The 20,044-nt window shown below is 43.5% G+C and overlaps 1 protein-coding gene across 1 annotated transcript in view; it reads left to right on the forward strand.

The window, feature by feature from the left end:
* The window catches only part of tex11 (testis expressed 11), a 163,264-nt gene that overhangs the window by 33,928 nt on the left and 109,292 nt on the right, over positions 1-20,044 (forward strand). Inside the window, exon 5 of the mRNA XM_063059816.1 lies at positions 6,663-6,743. Coding sequence (XP_062915886.1) covers positions 6,663-6,743 — 81 coding nt within the window. The remainder of the gene's footprint in view (positions 1-6,662; positions 6,744-20,044) is intronic.

The raw sequence follows: 20,044 nt of genomic DNA on the forward strand, positions 1-20,044 counted from the left end.
TGGTTGCAACATATTGATGCAGCTATAAAGAAGGCAAGGCAGTGGCTATATTTCATCAGGAGTTTGAGGAGATTTGGTTTGACACCTAAAACACTCGAAAAATTCTACAGATGTACTGTGAAAAGCATTCTGACTGATTGCATCACCGTCTGGTATGGGGAGAGGGGGCGGACGGGTGGGCAACTGCAGAAGATCGAAGTAAGTTGCAGAAAGTTGTAAAATTAGTCAGCTCCATCATGGACACTAGCCTCTGTAGTATCCAAGACATCTTCAAGGACCCCCATCACCCAGAACATGCCCTCTTCTCCTCGTTAACATTAGGAAGGAAGTACAGAAGCCTGAACGCACGCTCTCAGCGATTCAAGAATAGCTTCTTCCCCTCTGTCATCCGATTTCTAAATGAGAACTAAACCCATGAATACTACCTCACTACTTTTTATTTCTGTTTTTACCCAGCTTATTTAATGTAACTATTTAATATACATTTACATACTGTAATTCAGTTTTTTTCCTATATTCATCATGTATTTCATTGAACTGCTGTCGCAAAGTTAACACATTTTATGATGTATGCCGGTGATATTAAACCTGATTCTGATGTTTTTTATTCCCTGATGCCACTTAATTGTTATAACTTATGGAACATGGTGCTGTCAGTAGGTTCAAAGATTACTACTTGCTGATCATTCCATAATGGGACAATTCATTGCTGAGGCAGGCAGCAATGACAAATGCATCATTCAGGAAATTTTTAAAAGGAAGAGTATCAAGATAGCCCTTGTCAACATTAGTGTCTCTTGGGATAACATAACCTGTTAAAGTAATAAGCAAATTATGGTGTATGGACAACATTCCAGGGCTATACAAATATGAAAAATCTCCGAGAATGCGTTGTCAGATTGGCAAATGAGGCTGAATTTGGTGAAGTAGACCAGAATGATATAGGAGAGTTACAGGAATCCCATAGCAATGAGTCACTAATGAGGAACTGTTAAAGCTTGAACAAAAGTCTCAAGAGGTACAAGAAATCACTGACATAGATAACATTATCACCAGGTAGCTCATTACAAAAAGACTTTTCAAAGGCATTTTGCTAAGTCAGGAAAATAAGTCTTTCTCAAGGATGGCAGTTCTAAGATAGAATGAAAGATCAGATGTGGCTGCATTATGGAAGATGCTGTGCTTTGCTATATCAGCGAAATAGGAACCTAACAGGAAAAATACTTGCCTTCAGCAGCACTTAATCAGTCAATCAAATCACAGTCAAATTCAGTCGATGAATTATTAACTCTGTCATGCTTAGGTTCATCAGCATCATCATTATCTGAACTTCAGTGATAACATTGCCTCTTACCCCATTGTCATTTCAGTTTGCAATGTTACTGCAACCACGTGGGTATGAGATTAAGAGGATATGAATTAGGAACAGGTAACACTATCACTCTCATGAATTTGCTTCAACTTTGAAAAAATCGTGACTGCAATCTTATCTCTGCCTTCCTACAGTTCACAGTACTTCTCAACTGATAGGTTATTAGGAATATGTTCTAAAGGAAAATAAGCTTTTGTTATCCTTTGAGGAAGATAATTGTGAAGACTTATGGTCCTCTTAAGAGAAATTTATTTTGCTTCATCTGCCTTGAGTGAGTGAACCCCAAATGATAAATCTAGTCCTAGATTCTACCACAGAATTTTGTGTCCACTGTCTCAGGATCCTATTTGAGTCACAGAGTAATAAAGCATGGAAGTGAATTTCATTTTTGACCATCACACTTAATGTTACTTAATTCTGTGCAAATCTCATTTTGTTCTCTTGGGTTGCCATCAGTGCCTATCAGATTCTATTATTCACCTGCACACTAGAGCTAGTTAATAGCAACCACTTAAGCTACCAACCTATTCGTCTTTGAGACTTGAGAGGAAACTTGTGCACTCAGAAGGAACTCAAGCAGTCATAGGGAAACGTACAAATCAGATACAGACAAGACCAAAAGTTAGGATCGAACCTCAGTAGCTAGAGATGTGAGGCTGCAGATCTACAAGCTGCACCTTCATCAGCATTCTGATAGGATCATTTATATATGCTTTAGTGTATGGGAAGATTAAAGCCACCCACAATTATCGCTTTACTTTTTGTACAAGTCTCTATTTCTTGGTTGATACAATGACCAACAATTAGGCATCTAAACTGCTACTACCGTAAGTTTTAATGGCCCTGTGACTTAATCTCCACTCAAACTGAATCTACTTCTGAGCCACGATCCATTCTTGCTACTATTCAGACAGCTATTATTAAAAGAGGTACTACTTCTCTGCAGTTTTCATTCTTCCTAACTTCCTGAACTATCAATTACCTGGAATATTCAGATCCCAGTTTGCAAACTTTTATGATGTTAGGTAATGCCCATTTTTCTACTTTGTCCTGCTAATTCATTTATTTAACGATGACTGCTTCAAACATTCAGATTAAAAAAAATCTTTACAACATTTTTCCTTACTTGGATCTTATTGCTTCATACATTATTAATATATGCTCTGTACCCTGTACTGTTATATGCTTAGACTGCAATCAGTAAGGATGGGTAGTAACATCACTACCATGATTATTGTCGATGCTCATATCTCACAAGGTTGCATCATCAGCCCCCTACTGTACTCCCTATGCATTAATGACTGCATGGTCAGGTTCTTCTCTAACTCCATCTACAAGTTTGTAGATGATACCTCAAATAATTATGAGTCAGAGTAAAGGAAGGAAATAGAGAGCCTAGTAACATGATGTCATGACAACAATCTTTCCCTGAATGTCACCAAAAGAAAAGATCTAATCATTGACTTCAGGAAGGGTAGGGGTGAGGTTTGGGGTTGGTGCACAATCTTTGTTTACCTCAACAGTGCTGAACTTGAAGAACTTCAAGTTCCTAAAAATGACGTCACCAACAGCCTGTTCTGGTGCAACCTCGTTGATGCCACAGCCAAGAAAGCTCATCAGCTTATACTTCCTCAGGAGGATCAAGAAATTTGGCATGTCTCCTTTGATCGTCACCAATTTTTATAGATACATCATCCTCTTCAGATGTATCACAGCTTGGTATGGCAATTGCTCTGCTGATGACTACAAGAAACTACTGAGAGTTGTTGACACAGCTTGGCACATTAGAGAAGCTAGCCTCCTCTCCTTGTACTCTATCTGTACTTCTTGCTGCCTTGGTAAAGCAGCCAGCATAATTAAAGATCCCACCCATCCCAGTTATTCTCTCTTCTTTCCCCCTCCCATTGGGCAGAAGATACAAAAGTGTGAAAGCACATACCACCAGGCTGAAAGCACAACTTCTATCTCACTCTTATAAGTCTATTGTATTGTTTCCTGATACCATAAAATGTACTCTTGACCATGTACGTCTACCTCATTATGACCCTGCACCTTATTGTCTACCTGCACTACACTTACTCTGTAACTTTAATACTTTATTCTGAACTCTGTTATTGTTTTACATTATACTACCTCAATTCACTGTTGTAATGAATTGAACTGTATAAATGATATGTAAGACATTTTTCACTGTAACTTGGTACATTTGACAATAAGAAATTAATTTACCAATTTACACTCCTGTGACACTCGTAATTACGCACGCAGCTTCATAGTGCTACATTCTTCATTTCATTTACTCTTATTATTGAACTTTATTTAACTTAAAGCTCTGCCTGTAGCCTTTGTTATTTCATTCAACAGGGCATTTGTTTCAGCCTGATTTAAGCAAAACCCTCACAATAGTCCAACTCCACTATTCTTCAAGATTGGTGCCAGTGCTCCTAAATTGAAAACTGTTTCTTATGCACCAGTTTTGAGCTGTCTGTTCAACACTTTCATCTGTGTATGCCATGCCAATTTGCGCAAGGCTAAGTTTGTGATTAAGGGATTATTGTCCTGGCTGTCCTGCTCGTTAATTTAAATCCTAGCTCATATTCCCTCAGTAGAGTCATATTCTTTATTCGGCCCATGGCATATGTTATTTTGTAGCCCACTGAAACTGGGTGTCCCTCTCTCTTTGGCCTTTATCTTTCTCTACAGGCCAGAGGAGTTGCCTTTAAACGACAATGATACACATATACTGTATATGATTTCACATGGAAGACTCAGGACGTTAATATTTTATTATTATAGAACAGTACAGCACATTAGAGGCCCTTCAGCCCACAATGTTGTGCCGACCCTCAAACCCTGCCTCCCATATAACCCCCCACCTTAAATTCCTCCATATACCTGTCTAGTAGTCTCTTAAACTTCACTAGTGTATCTGCCTCCACCACTGACTCAGGCAGTGCATTCCACGCACCAACCACTCTCTGAGTAAAAAACCTTCCTCTAATATCCCTCTTGAACTTCCCACCCCTTACCTTAAAGCCATGTCCTCTTGTATTGAGCAGTGGTGCCCTGGGGAAGAGGCGTTGGCTATCCACTCTATCTATTCCTCTTATTATCTTGTACACCTCTATCATGTCTCCTCTCATCCTCCTTCTCTCCAAAGAGTAAAGCCCGAGCTCCCTTACTCTCTGATCATAATGCATACTCTCTAAACCAGGCAACATCCTGGTAAATCTCCTCTGTACCCTTTCCAATGCTTCCACATCCTTCCTATAGTGAGGTGACCAGAACTGGACACAGTACTGCAAGTGTGGCCTAGCAAGAGTTTTATAGAGCTGCATCATTACATCACGACTCTTAAGCTCTGTCCCTCCGCTTATGAAAGCTAACACCCCATAAGCTTTCTTAACTACCCTATCTACCTGTGAGGCAACTTTCAGGGATATGTGGACATGTACCCCCAGATCCCTCTGCTCCTCCACACTACCAAGTATCCTGCAATTTACTTTGTACTCTGCCTTGGAGTTTGTCCTTCCAAAGTGTACCACCTCACACTTCTCCGGGTTGAACTCCATCTGCCACTTCTCAGCCCACTTCTGCATCCTATCAATGTCTCTCTGCAATCTTCAACAATCCTCTACACTATCTACAACACCACCAACCTCTGTGTTGTCTGCAAACTTGCCAACCCACCCTTCTACCCCCACATCCAGGTCGTTAACAAAAATCACGAAAAGTAGAGGTCCCAGAACAGATCCTTGTGGGACACCACTAGTCACAATCCTCCAATCTGAATGTACTCCCTCCACTACGACCCTCTGTCTTCTGCAGGCAAGCCAATTCTGAATCCACCTAGCCAAACTTCCCTGGATCCGGTACCATTCCCGTGGACAACGAGGACATAAAGATCCTAGCCAGAGGCTCAGCAATCTCTTCCCTCGCCTCGTGGAGCACCCTGAGGAATATTCTGTCAGGTCCCAGGGACTTAACCATCCTAATGTATTTTAACAACTCCAACACCTCCTCTCCCTTAATATCAACATGCTCCAGAACATCAACCTCACTCATATTGTCCTCACCATCATCAAGTTCCCTCTCATTGGTGAATACCGAAGAGAAGTATTCATTGAGGACCTCGCTCACTTCCACAGTCTCCAGGCACTTCTTCCCACCTTTATCTCTAATCGGTCCTACCTTCACTCCTGTCATCCTTTTTTTCTTCACATAATTGAAGAATGCCTTGGGGTTTTCCTTTACCCTACTCGCCAAGGCCTTCTCATGCCCCCTTCTTAAGCTCTTTTCTTGCTTCCCTATATTCCTCAATAGACACATCTGATCCTTGCTTCCTAAACCTCATGTATGCTGCCTTCTTCCATCTGACTAGATTTTCCACCTCACTTGTCACCCATGGTTCCTTCACCCTACCATTCTTCATCTTCCTCACCGGAACAAATTTATCCCTAAAATCCTGCAAGAGATCTCTAAACATCGACCACATGTCCGCAGTACATTTCCCTGCAAAAACATCATCCCAATTCACACCCACAAGTTCTAGCCTTATAGCCTCATAATTTTTCCCTTCCCCAATTAAAAATGTTCCTGTCCTCTCTGATTCTATCCTTTTCCATGATAATGCTAAAGGCCAGGGAGCGGTGGTCACTGTCCCCCAGATGCTCACCCACTGAGAGATCTGTGACCTGACCCGGTTCATTACCTAGTACTAGATCTAGTATGGCATTCCCCCTAGTCAGCCTGTCCACATACTGTGACAGGAATCCATCCTGTACACACTTAACAAACTCTGCCCCATCTAAACCCTTGGAACTAATCAGGTGCCAATCAATATTAGGGAAGTTAAAGTCACCCATGATAGCAACCCTGTTATTTTTGTACCTTTCCAAAATCTGCCTCCCAATCTGCTCCTCTGTGTCTCTGCTGCTACCAGGGGGCCTATAGAATACCCCCAATAGAGTAACTGCTCCCTTCCTGTTCCTGACTTCCACCCATACTGACTCAAAAGAGGATCCTGCTACATTATCCACCCTTTCTGTAGCTGTTTGCACACTAATACTTCCTCCCTATAGGTCAAGAATTTTGGCTCCCCATCCAAAAGCCCCAGACACATTGACTGGCTGGAATCCAAGTGTACACAAAGGTCTCGGTTAATTGATGCCATTTTAGGACTGTTCCTTGTATATCAGGTGCCCTTTAAAATCAGCTGTCATGCATTTATAAATGGTTCAATAACTTACAGATAGATTACATAAAGAATGATTATTACTTTCTATTCCAGATGTTCACAAAAACTGGGCGAAGCTGGCTGGACTGTAGGAAGCCACTGCTGGCAAATGGATTTCTGGACTTAGCTGTGACAGTATTTTACTTTTTTTAAAAACTAACCTTAATTGAATACATAGTTTTATTTATAGAAATATTTAATTAATAGTATACTATACTATAAATGTAATTTGGTTAATAATTTTGAAGTAGCATAATATGCATTTGAAATAACATAGAGGATTGTATTTACTATTTACTTTCTTCCTTTAATTTTCAATTTACTTTCATTTGGTAAAGATGTTTCAGAGTAAGCTTAGCTATAGATACAGTGTTCCATTAAAATTTCCAAAAACAGGAGTTCTGATTTAGTGGCTAGTATTGTCATGGGGAATTAACTGTCATGGAGGCAGTACCAGGTTACAGCCAAGGAACTATTATGGTTCTTGCTGTTTGTGGTCGAAATAACGAGCAAATTGTCATGCTTCTGTTTTCATAGTTTGAGGTGAATCTGCATCCCTACAAATAAAAGTTTAACAATTTAGGCATGACAGGTGGAAGGGAAATCAATGGTTTTGATCAGAGGTAAGAAAACATTTTCTTTAGGGTGTCACCTGCAACTCTTAGCTTAAGCTGGATAGTACAGTCCTTGTCTCCTTTAATGTTGTTTCCTAAGTGACATTAAAATTGAAAGTGATAGAAAATCTGAGGCATATAGTCTAATCAAAACAGTGAGGAAACGAATGTGTTTGAGCTGCATAGGGTGAAAACATGGAAAGTCTACAATAGGGTGGAAATCTATTGTAAACAAGACAGCTGCTTTTGGTACCATCTGTATGAAAAAGAGTAATAAAGGAAAATGAAAGTTAGAGAGGGAGGCCTGGGAGAGCGATGTCAATATAATTAAGTAGATGAAGACCAAAGTTGTTCATGTGACACAGTGTTTTCTGTGTCATCCAAGAAAGGAATCCAGAAGAATGTAAATAAAGGAAGAAAAATTAGGGTAGTTGCAGAGGAGAAAAAAGCATCAATGATGCTAGACAGTTTCTGGAAATCTGAAATAGAAGATGTTGGAAATACTAAATAGGTTAGATGGCATCTGTGGGGCAAGAAATGCGTTAATGTTACAGACTAATGATGCTGACAGGACTCTGAACTGTGTCTGATTTTTTTGCCCCAGTTCTGCTCTTGTCTCCTTTTTCTCCCAGCCAGAAAGAGAGGGTTTCCCTTTTTCTTGTTATCCACTCTATCATCTTCCATAATTTCCACCATCTCTACCTGCATCCTATGACAAGCATATTCTAAAGGGATGTGACACCCCCCCCCACCCACAATTCACACTTCTATTTTCAGCAAACACTGCTCTTCTTTCCAAAACAACAAGAGAAGATGAAACATCTTACCTTTAAGCTTATGCCTTCTCACCATCTAGTAGTCAAACAATTCTAGGTGAAGCAATAATTTACTTAGTCATGAAGCATGAAATCAGTCCTTTGTAGCTCACTAGGTCCATGCTGGTCACCTGGTACCTAATTATGTATCTCAATTTCTGACACAGAGTCCTTGGCTTATGTGCTTCCTTTACTGTTGTACGGGTATCTGCATTCACCAGTCCCTCAGGTATTGTGTTTCCAATGTCAACAATCATATGAATGGGAAAAAAATTCATCCTCAAATCTTTTCTAAATGTCCTGCCCCTTAATTTAAATGTTTGCCCTCTATTATATGTATTACTGATGAGGGAACTTTTTTTTTACCATGTTAATGCCCCTTAATTTTATATATCACAATTAGGTCCTCCCTCAGTTTTCTTGACCTGAGTGAAACAAATCAGTATCTCCAGTTTATCCTCATAGGAAAAGTTGTTCATCCCAGGTAAAATTGTGGTGAATCTCACCTGTACCTTCTCTAGTGTAATCATATTCTTCCTGTGGTGTGATGACCAGAACTAAACTCAGTATTTCAGCTGTGGCCTAATGAATGTTTTATATGATAGAACCATGGCTTCCTTGACCATTAGACCATTAATCGGTCTCCTGCGCTCAATCTGCCAGGGCCAGACTTCACACACTGGGATAGACAGATCCCCTACCTCACCAAGGGTCAAAGACCGGTCGGCTACCCCCACCTGGTTTGGCCTGTCTGCCGAGACGGTTTACTGGGGTGTGGCAGCTGCACGTGTGACAATTACTTGGAGCCACAGGTGAGAGCTGAGCGCCAGGTGGGGACCAAAGGTGGACGAGCTGCCCTGAAAAGGGCATGGCAGGCCCCCCCCCCCCCACCAGAGGTGCTGACTACAACTGCCAGTGGTCATCTCCACCTGTTGCTTCGCCTCCCCCGTCGCAGCAGGGCTTGACAAGTTGAGTTTGGACTGAGATGAATCGCACAACAGAAACCTGTGCGTGATGGAGTTTTAAGTGGAACAGCCGTTGCACAGGGGCAATCCCACTCTCTCAGCAGAAGAGATCTTGATCTAGTGGCACGGACAACCATTATGGCTGGAGACCTCTCCTGCTGCAGTGGATTGTGGAGCAAGGTGGCAAGGCCTGAAAGGCGAACAGCACTCATAGCGGCCGAACTTCACCGTTATCGCATTGACATCGCTGCACTCAGTGAGACCGGGCTGCAGACGAGGGTTCAATACAGGAAGCAGAGAGTGGATATACGTTCTTTTGGAAAGGGAAACCACAGACTGATGACAAGATCCACGGAGTAGGTTTTGCAATCAAAACTGCTCTGCTGAAGAACATCCCTACTCTACCCACTGAAATAAATGAACGTATCATGAAGTTCCACTTTCCTCTCCGCAAGTCCCGGTATATCACCATTGTCAGTGTCTGTGCACCAACTCTCGTGAGTCCAGACGAAGACAAGGAAAGTTCTCCAAGGACCTGGACAACCCCCGCCAGTGACAAACTCGTCATCTTGGGTGACTTCAACGCTAGGGTGGGGACAGACAGCAACAACTGGGACGGAGTCCTTGGGAGACATGGGGTGGGAAAGCTAAACAGTAACAGCCTGCTGCTTCTGAGCTAGTGTGCCTAGCCCAACCTGTGCATCACTAACACGATGTTCAGACTTGCAAACAAGTACAAAACAACCTGGATGTATCCCAGGTCCAAACACTGTCACCTACTTGACTATGTCATTGTACCCCAGCGTGACCTTCAAGGTGTCACCATCACCCGGGCCATGCAAAGTGCTGAGTGTTGGACAGATCACAGGCTGGTTCGGTCGGTCCTCAACCTGCACATAGCCCCTTTGCATCGTAAGCAACCAAAGACTGTCAGAACGTCATTCAACTTCAGTAGACTGCAAGACCCAGATCAAGTCCAACGTTTTCAAAATGTACTTAATGAAAAACTCTCTGGCAATTCACCGCTTGTGGGAACCTGTTCTGAAAAGTGGACGCAGTTCAAAGATGTCATCACACAGACTGCAACAACTGTACTCGGACTGAAAACCAGTGCATCAAGACTGGTTTGCTGAAAACCACGAGACCATTTCAGCAGCCCTTTGGGCCAAGAACAAGGCCTATGCAGACTGGCAGAATGACCCGTCATCTGCCTCAAAGACAGACAAGTTTAGACACCTGTAGTCCAAAGTACCGGCGGAACTGCGAGAAATGCAGGGCGAGTGGTGGCAGAGAAAGGCTGAGCAGGTGGAATGCTATGCAGACATGCATGCCACCAGAGAGTTCTTCAGCACCATAAAGTCAGTTCATAAACTTCTAAATCAGGCTGCTCAAAGACCAGGAAGGACTGAAAAACTGCTGGGCTGAACACTTTTCCAACCTACTCAATAGGCCGTCCACAGTTGGTCCTGATGTCTTACAGCAGATCCCTCAGCAGCCAGTCCTGGATGACTTAGACCTGCCGCCCTCTACTGATGCGATCAAGAAATCGATCTTGCAGATGAACTCAAATAAAGCAACAGGGCAGGATGGCATTCCTGCTGAGATCTACAAAGCATTAGGCCCAAACACCTTACAGGTGTTCCAAGACATCCTGGAAGACATCTGGATCACAGAGGAGATGCCTGATGACTTCTGCGATGCCCTCATTGTGGCTCTCTACAAAAACAAGGGAAGCAAATCAGACTGCGGAAGCTACAGGGGTATCTCACTGCTGTCCATTGCAGGCAAGATTTTTGCCCTCATTCTCCTGAACAGACTTGTCACTGTCTCGGAAAGGAACCTCCCGGAGGCACAGTGTGGCTTTCGGCCAGAACGGAGTACAGTAGACATGATATTTGCCTTGAAGCAAGTCCAGGAGAAGTGCATCGAGCAGAACAAGCCTCTTTACTCTGTCTTCATTGACCTGACAAAGGCATTTGACACTGTAAACAGGGAGGCTCTCTGGATCATCCTGAGACGTTACGGATGCCTGAGGAAATTCGTGAAGATGATTCAGCTGCTGCATGACAGAACGACAGGACAAGTCCTTTGCAGTGGTGATATGTCAGCTACATTTGCCATTTCCAATGGGGTTAAGCAGGGCTGTGTACTAACCCCAGTCCTGTTCAACAGTTCTTCACTTGCATGTTGTCACGTGCTGTCCAAGGTCTGAAGGAGGGACTGTACATCAGGTAACGAATGGACGGTTCTCTTTTTGACCTTCGTCACTTGAACGCACAGACGAAGTGCCTCCATACAGTCATTCAAGAAACCCTCTTTGCTGATGACTGTGCACTCCTGGCGCACAAAGACAGTGATCTACAGTTGCTGAACAAATTCTCAGACGCTGCTATGCTCTTTGGCCTGACTACCAGCCTGAACAAGACTGAAGTACTTCACCAGCCCGTGCCAAACACCAACCCCATAGAACCACAAATCACTGTTGACGACACCCAGCTGACAAATGTAAACAGCTTTAAATACTTGGGATGCATCATCTCGAGTGATGGGTCTTTGGACAAAGAAATTGACTCCAGGATCAGCAAGGCCAGCCAGGCTCTGGGGAGGCTGCGTACCAGAGTGCTCAATCAACACAATGTCCGCATCTCCACAAAACTGAAAGTCTACAGAGCTGTGGTCATCCCTTCTCTCCTATATGGATGTGAGACCTGGACTCTGTACTGACGACACATAAGGCAACTGCAGAAATTTCACATGCGCGCCCTCCGCTCCATCCTTGGCATTCATTGGCAAGACCATGTCTCCAACCTGGAGGTCTTGGATTGCGTGGAATCCACCAGCATTAAGTCCCTGATCGTCAGAGCCTAGATGCGGTGGGTGGGACATGTCCTCAGAATGGACTACCACTGTATGCCTCGCCAGCTGCTCTATGGTGTACTGCTGATGGGAAAGAGACCTCAAGGTGGACCACACAAGTGCTACAAAGATGCTGTGAAGGAAACCCTACACTACTGTGACATCCAGCCAAGGGAACTAGAAGCTGCGGCTGCTGACAGAACCCGCTGGCAAGCCCTGTGCTGTGAAGCCTACACTAGTTTTGAAGACAGGCGTTGCCAAAAACTGATGGAAAACCGTGAGCGGTGTCACAGAACAGCAGCCACAATTAGTACAACAATGGACTTCCAGTGCCCCCATTGTGCTATACTCTGCGCTTCCAGACTGGGACTGCAGAGCCACCTCAGTGTCCACAGATAAGCTGCACAACAGCGTCTCTTCTTCGAATCCGAAGGACTACCACATTACCATGATCTCCCTGGCCTTATATTCAGTACTCCAAATAATAATGGCAAGATTCTTATCACCTGTTGTGCTGCCTTCAAAGATCTTTACACTAAGGCTCCACTGTGCCTTAGTACGTCCTAGATTAGTGGTCGCCAACCTTTTTAAGCCCAAGGTCCCCTACCTCGGCCTTAGTGAAAGGCAAGATCGATCTACTAAATCGTTTAGACACACGCATGCGCACCGGAAAGAAGGGGCTGGAAGTGGAGCCCTGCAGCTCTGGAAGTAGTCTCTCCTTGCAGGCGGATTTCCACAGCGGGAGTGTTGCTGTGTGACCATTATCTTAATTGGTATTACTTATTTTTATAATGCTCACATTACAACACCTTTAATTCTATGTTTCACTATTTAATTTTATTTCAACATGAAAAATAAATGAATAAAAATTGACTGTTGCACTCAGTGTGATGACTGGGACTGAATACTTTCTGCTAGTTCCCTGAAATTTGGCTTATAACTACAGACAGCCAGTTTGAGACAGTCTGTGAGGTGTCTGTCAGTAAGACAGCTCCTGTACTTAGATTTAATCATTTTCATCTGTTGCAGCTCAGCGCCCTTGCAAACCACCTGACAGACTGAATATTTGAATGGACAGTTTCCTGAATGTTTAGACTGAATGTTGAATCTGCCACATTTTTCAGGTGTTTCGTATTGGTAAACTGTTACTGAGGCGCTAGTATAAGTTTCAGAGGTACACAAGCTAATAACACCACTGTTTTTTGTTTCCCAGTTCTTTTACATTTGAGGAATGTTGGAATTTAAAGGGGGAGAAGTGTTGTAATGTGAGCATTATAAAGATAGGTTGATGCCGATTAGGATAATGGTGAAGTAGCGGTGCTCCTGCTGCGGAGAGCTATTTGTGGAGAGAGGTTGTTTCCGGGGTTGCAGGGTTTTGCTTCTGGTCTTTTCTGTCCGGTGCGTATCTTTTCCCCCCTTGGGATCTACTGGGAAAGTCTCAAAGCTTGACTGGTCAATCACAATCGACTGGTTGGCGACCATTATCCTAGATTATACTCTACTACCTTACCTCTCCTGAATGCTTCATTCTGCATTTTTCAAGATTAAATTCCACCTTTCTCTGCCTTTCTTAATAACTCATCAATATTGTCCTGAAACTAAAGGTTATCCCTCTCACCAACAACACCTCCACCATTTTTCATGAGATCTATGAACATACTAATTGTAACTCCTACATTCACATTTAGATTGTTAAAAATGTCGGTACACCATTGGTTGTGGGCCTCCAATGACTGAAACAACCCTTGACTATTACAGACAGCCTCAGTCATGAAGCCAATTACAAATCCAAATTGCCTGGATCTTATTGATCAGTCTTCCTTTTAGGATCTTTCAAATCTCTTACTAAAGTTAACATAAACAACATCAATTGCACAAATGTACTCAGTCATTGTCCAGAAAAATCAGATTAGTCAGAAATTATCTGTTCCTTAACATCATACTCACGATGCCATATCAATGCAGTCCTCAAGCTTTCCATTAGTTTTCCTACCACTGATATTACACTGGCCTATAATTATATTAGATTCATGATATCTTTCTTGTATAAGGTATATTCTATGCCTTTGTGGCCAGAGAAAATTTGAAGATTTTGTCAGATGTCCAGCAATCCTTTTCCTGACCCTAATAGCAATTAACAGGAATTCTGCAGATGCTGGAAATTCAAGCAACACTCATCAAAGTTGCTGGTGAACACAGCAGGCCAGGCAGCATCTCTAGGAAGAGGTGCAGTCGACGTTTCAGGCCGAGACCCTTCGTCAGGACAGACGAAGGGTCTCGGCCTGAAACGTCGACTGCACCTCTTCCTAGAGATGCTGCCTGGCCTAATAGCAATTATTGGACACATCTCATCAAGCCCTGGGAATTTATACATTGTCAAGTCTTTTAAGACATCTTGATGGCAATTCATTTTAGAGTTTGACATTCATTCTCCCTGAATTCTCCAACTTCATTGACCTTGTTTCTCTGCAGTGAAATCAAATGTATCCTGCGTACATATTCCCTCTTTGGTCCCTCATGGGCATTATTTTTTTTCTGGTTACCTCCTAGCACATGGTATATTTGTGCTATTTCGGGTTTCTCTTCATCCTCTGGAATCCTTTATTAAGTAGCCGCCACATATTCTGTAGTTGTGATGACAGACGTTGATGAAGATGGCTTGGGTCCAAATGCTGGAGTATCTGAGGCTGGGATCAAGGTACAGTCTTAAACAGGAACAAGAAGCTGAGCTAAATGAAATCACTGGTAGGCTTACGATTGAGCGCTGAACCCATGTTCAGGTGTTCCTTAAATACTGAATTCTTGGTGCCCAAAACATAATTATCAGTTATGTTTTGGGCACCAATGTCCTAAGCCTGTAAAGAGACCATGCCAGCTATCCATACTCCAGAGAGTTAAAGCGTTTAAATCTCAGAAGCTGGCGTACTTGGGAGCATCTTGTAACAGAACCCCCTCCCCAATGGGCAACTCCTGACTGCCCTGGTTGCTTGAAGAGGCAGTGATGGTATTTGTGGATGAGAGTCAGATCTGGCTCTCAGCATCTTTCCTCCGGTCCGAATCCCTCCCAGTCCACTTGGCATTGCCAAACACCTCAAACAGTATGCAAGTTCAAAAGACTTTTCACCCTGAAAATCTGTACCCTCTTGATAAACCTGGGTGATGGTGGGGCTAAGGAGCTGGTGCAGACAGGTTTTAATTTAGATATGTGGAAGGTGGAGTTGATCTTTAGGGTCTTGGGGAGCTGCAAGGTGTAAGCCACCAGGTATACTTTCCTCATGATTTTAAAGAGACCAATGAACTTGGATGCCAACTTTCTAGATTCCACTTGGAGAGGCAAATCATGAGTGGACAGCCAGACCTATTGCTCAGGCTGTAGCATGGATTCCAGACTTCTCCTTCAGTTTGCCTTGGTCTTCGCTGTCTTGTAGAGGCCAGTAAAATCTCTCTTGCTCTCATTAATTTCTCCTTGCAGTGTTGGACAAGATCTTCTGCTGCAGGGACCCCAACCTCAGCTTCTTGTTCCGGAAAGAGAAGCGGAGAATAACCAAGCTGGCACTCGAATGGTGACATCCCATGCACTGAGTGCTGTAAGATGTGGGTAATCTCTGCCCATATCAGATCTTTCCGAGTCCGGCATCTCAGGGTACGTTATAAATCTTAGTTGGTCTGCTCCATCTGGCTGTTGGACTGCGGGTGAAACCCAGAGTAAAGGCTTGCTGTTGCCCCTATCAGTTTACAGAAAGCCTTTGTGATGAGAACTGTGGATCATGATCTGAAACAATGTGCACTGGAAATCCGTGGACAAACTTGGCCGTCTCCGCTGTGGAAGGTAGCTTCTCCAAGGCAATGAACTTACAGGCTTTCGAAAACCGATTGACAAGCACCATGATGACCAACTTCCCCTTGGATGGCGGGAGACCTGTAACAAAGTTCATGGAGATGTGTGCCCAAAGTCTTTTTGGAGCGGGTAGGGGATGGAGGAGCCCTTGAGGTCGGGTACGGTGCTCCTTGTTCTGGGCAGCCACCTTGCATCCCTGCACATACTGCCGAACCTCTCTCATTATTCCGGGCCACCAGTACCTTCTGTTGATAAACTCGTGGGTCCTAGCAATCCCTGGGTGTACAGTCATTCTTGACGAATGAACAGCCAACCCAGAGGACTGTTCTCAGGAATCTCCCCTTGTGCTTGGGCCTTTTGAACAAGAGCATTGATTCCCTTATAAATTGGTGCTACCACCTTAGCTTGAGGTAAAATAGTGGTAGGCTGCTCCTCTCATTCTGGTTCGTCAAACTAGTGTAATAGAGCAGGGGTCCCCAACTTGCTTTGCACTGCGGACCGGTATCATATTGACAATATTCTTGTGGACCGGCCGACGGGGGGGGGGGGGGGGGGACAAGAGTAGCAGTCAAATACGCAGGGTTTACCCAAAAAGACTACAATGACCATGAAGCCTTGTGCGGGCACCAGTGCGCATGCGTAACTTGCACATGGGTGTACGATTTTTTCTACAAATCGTTTTTGGCGATTCTGTTCGGGGGGGGGTGTTAATCACGACCGCAATATAGATGATAATTAGCTAATACACTCAATTTCGTTTCTAAAAGGGTTTATCTAACGAATTTAATATTAAACTCACAGCGCATATTTTCCTCGCATGAATATAGTGATAAGTCAATTATCAGGGGAGGACAGGGGAGCTTGAAGTAAATGTTGAATGAACTTCCAGTAGAAGTGGTAGAGGCAGGTTTGATATTATCAATTAGAGAAAAATTGGATAGGTATATGGACAGGAAAGGAATGGAGGGTTATGGGCTGAGTGCAGGTCGGTGGGACGAGGTGAGAGTAACGTTCGGCACGGACTAGAAGGGCAGAGATGGCCTGTTTCTGTGCTGTAATTGTTATATAGTTATATAAGTCAATAGCATCATAACATTTTAAGTATCTTTTGGATATTAAACACGCAGCACATATTTTCCCCGTATGAACATATAAAATCATTGCAACACACCAAAATTGCTGAATCAGTGGGAGCCTTGGGCTTGTTTCCCTGCAACAAGATGGTCCTATCGAGGGGTGATGGGAGACAGCGATACTCGAAAGGGTTCCTTATGTCCAGTGTATTCCGCAATTTAGTTTTCGTTGCATTCATTGCAGATACGTTGGAAATGGGAGCAACGTTTTCAGTGCTTTTGTGGCTAACTCAGGATATTCAGCCTCGACTTTGATCCAGAATGTCGGCAGAGATGTTATGTCAAACATACTTTTCAGCCCGCCGTCATTTGCAAGCTGGAGGAGTTGATCTCCCCTCCCGCGCTGACATGGATGACGCGCGGGTAATGACCTCGCATGCGTAATAGCTCAACAGTGGGTGTGACAAGGAATGAGGAAAGGTGCAGCTGACTCCTATCGCCAAATCATATCGTTTCCTCGCGGCCTGGTAGCGCATGCTCTGCAGCCCGGTACCGGTCCACGGCCCGGTGGTTGGGGACCGCTGGAATAGATCAAGAGGCTTTTGGTCTTTAAATCAAAATCAATAGGTCAGGATGAAAATAAACCAGTTAAAAAACAGAGACCACCTGGACTGCCTGGAATTCAGCCTCTTGGCCTCCTGAATATAAGCTAGGTTCTTATGGTCAGTCCAAATGATAAAAAGGTTCTTGGCCCCCTTCAGCCAGTGATGCCATTTCTCCAAAGTTAACTTAACTGCAAGAAGCTCCTGATTCTCAATGTTATAGTTCCTCTCTGCTGGTGATAGCCACCTGGAGAAGAATGCACACGGGTGCAATTTACTGTCCGAAGGTGATGTTGAGACAAGACGGCACTTACTCTGATGTCTGAAGGGGTCCTGCTGCACAATGAAGAGAAGGTCTGGGTTATGAAAAACCAGGATGGGAGTGGGAGTAAACTACTGTTTAAGTTCTGCAAAAGCAGCGTCTGCTTCTGTAGTCCAGACAGAAGGGCCCATGGATTTCTTATTCAGGGCCATCAGTGGAGCTGTCACTGAGCTGAAGTTCCTGATGATCATCTTGTAGAGGTTAGCGAACCCCAGGAATTGTTGGACCTGTTTGATGTTGTATAGTGGTGGCTAGTGTCTGACTGCCTGTGTCTTGGTAGGATCCATCTTGAGATTACCATTAGAGGTGATGAAACCCAAAAATGAAACAGTTGTCATATGAAACTTGGACTTCTCCTTGAGATAAAGTCTATGGTCTAGTAACCTCTTTAAAATGCCCATGAGGTAAGTGACGTGCTGCATGGATTTAGAGAAGATTAGATATCATACAAGTGGACAAAGAAATACTTATGGAGAGTGTTCTGGAGTATGTCATTTATAAAGACTTGAAAAATGGCTGGGGCATTTGCAAGGCCCAAGGGCATAACCTGGTACTCATAGTGCCCTGTCAGTGTATTGAATGCCATCTTCTATTCATAGCCTCAGGTTCACAAGGATAATTCTGGGAATGAAGGGGTTAACATATGAGGAGCATTTGGCACCTTTGGGCCTGTACTCACTTGAATTTAGAAGAATGTGGGGGGACCTTATTGAAACCTACCGGATGTTGAAAGGCCTAAATGAGGTGGATGTGGAGAGGACATTTCCTATGGTGGGGTATCCAGAACCAGAGGGCACAGCCCCAAAATTGAGGGGTGACCTTTTAGAACAGAGGGAAGGGGGAATTTTTTTAACCAGAGAGTACTGAATCTGTGGAATGCTCTGCAACAGACTGCAATGGAGGGCAAGTCTGTGGGTATGTTCAAGGCAGAAGCTGATAATTTTTTGATTGGTCAGGACATGGCGAGAAGGCAGGTGTATGGGGTTGAGTAGGATGTGGGATCAGCCATGATGGAATAGCAGAGCAGACTCAATGGGCTGAATGGCCGAATTCTCCTGCTATGTCTTATGGCCCTCCCTGATTCAGACCAGATTGTAAGCTCTTCGGAGGTCTAATTTTGTGAATACCTGTGCCCCTTGGAGTATCTTGAAAGCTATATTCATAAGAGGAAGGGGGTAGTGATTCTTGGTTGTGTTACGTGACTGGCAACGATGAATATAGAATTGAGTCAGGTTTTATAAAAACAAACGTTTATTAAACTCTGCTCAACAGTAGCAAAAAATATTCAAACGACTAATTTAACCGGAAGTTAACTGCTATACGGTAACTCTGGAATAGTTCTTAAAAAGGTAAATGTAAAAACAGTTCTTAAAGTGGTAAATTCGAACACAGTTCTTCGAACAGTAAATTCGAAAGTCCAAGAGATTTATACAGTCAATTAGGAGAGACTTTCCTGAAATAAAGAATTCCTCAAAGATGTGACGTTACTGCTGATCCCAGCTGGAGCCAGCAGGATTCACGATGACGGAAATAAAATGGTTTAAAGGAACTGACCTTTTCCTCTGGAGAATAGATACTGCACTATCCTTCCTACTTTAACAGAGGATATCTCAGTTGCAGGTCACTTTTTCTTGAACGAAGATTCAATAAAGGTCGATCCTCTCCAAAACCACCAAACGATATCAGCTTTACTCAACTCGGCGAATTCCTGTACTTTGGTAAGGTCTTCACTCTCCAATACTACTTACAATAGAAAGTAGAACTCCACTTTAAAACGAAACTGCGTCATAAGATGAATACGCAGCATAACGGAGTATCTGATGAATTAAATAACGAACTAAACTTAAAACTAACTGCGTCACCCCAGGGGTCTCCCTTTTATATCCGTGGTGAACATGTCATCACGTGACCTCACACTGGTGGGAAAATTACATCATGTGACCTCCACAAGACCATTACATCATGCTCATCAGATACTCAATTACATCATGGTCATAAGACAGTCACAAGATACCCATGAGGTATGTAACAGTCGTAATGCTGTTTAATCCTCTGTAATCAATGCACTGTTGCAAGGATGTGGCTGTGGGGAAATCCCAAGTGCTGGACACAGGCATGGAGGTAGGATCGAGAGGCGTTAGCACAGTTGCGAGCATGGAATAGTTATTCAGGAGAGTCTTCACATGAGACAAGGTTCACGTAGAAAATCCAGGAAAGCAATGCGGAACTTCAAACTGACAGCCCGAAAGAACCATGAAACAAGGTTACTCATACAAGAGTCAACCAATGAACTGGCAGCTCCTTGTTGTAATTACAGGGTTTTTATCCAGCATTTACTGATGAAAGGCAGG

Source organism: Mobula hypostoma, chromosome 10 (assembly GCF_963921235.1).
Source record: "Mobula hypostoma chromosome 10, sMobHyp1.1, whole genome shotgun sequence".
NCBI classification, from domain to species: Eukaryota; Metazoa; Chordata; class Chondrichthyes; order Myliobatiformes; family Myliobatidae; genus Mobula; species Mobula hypostoma.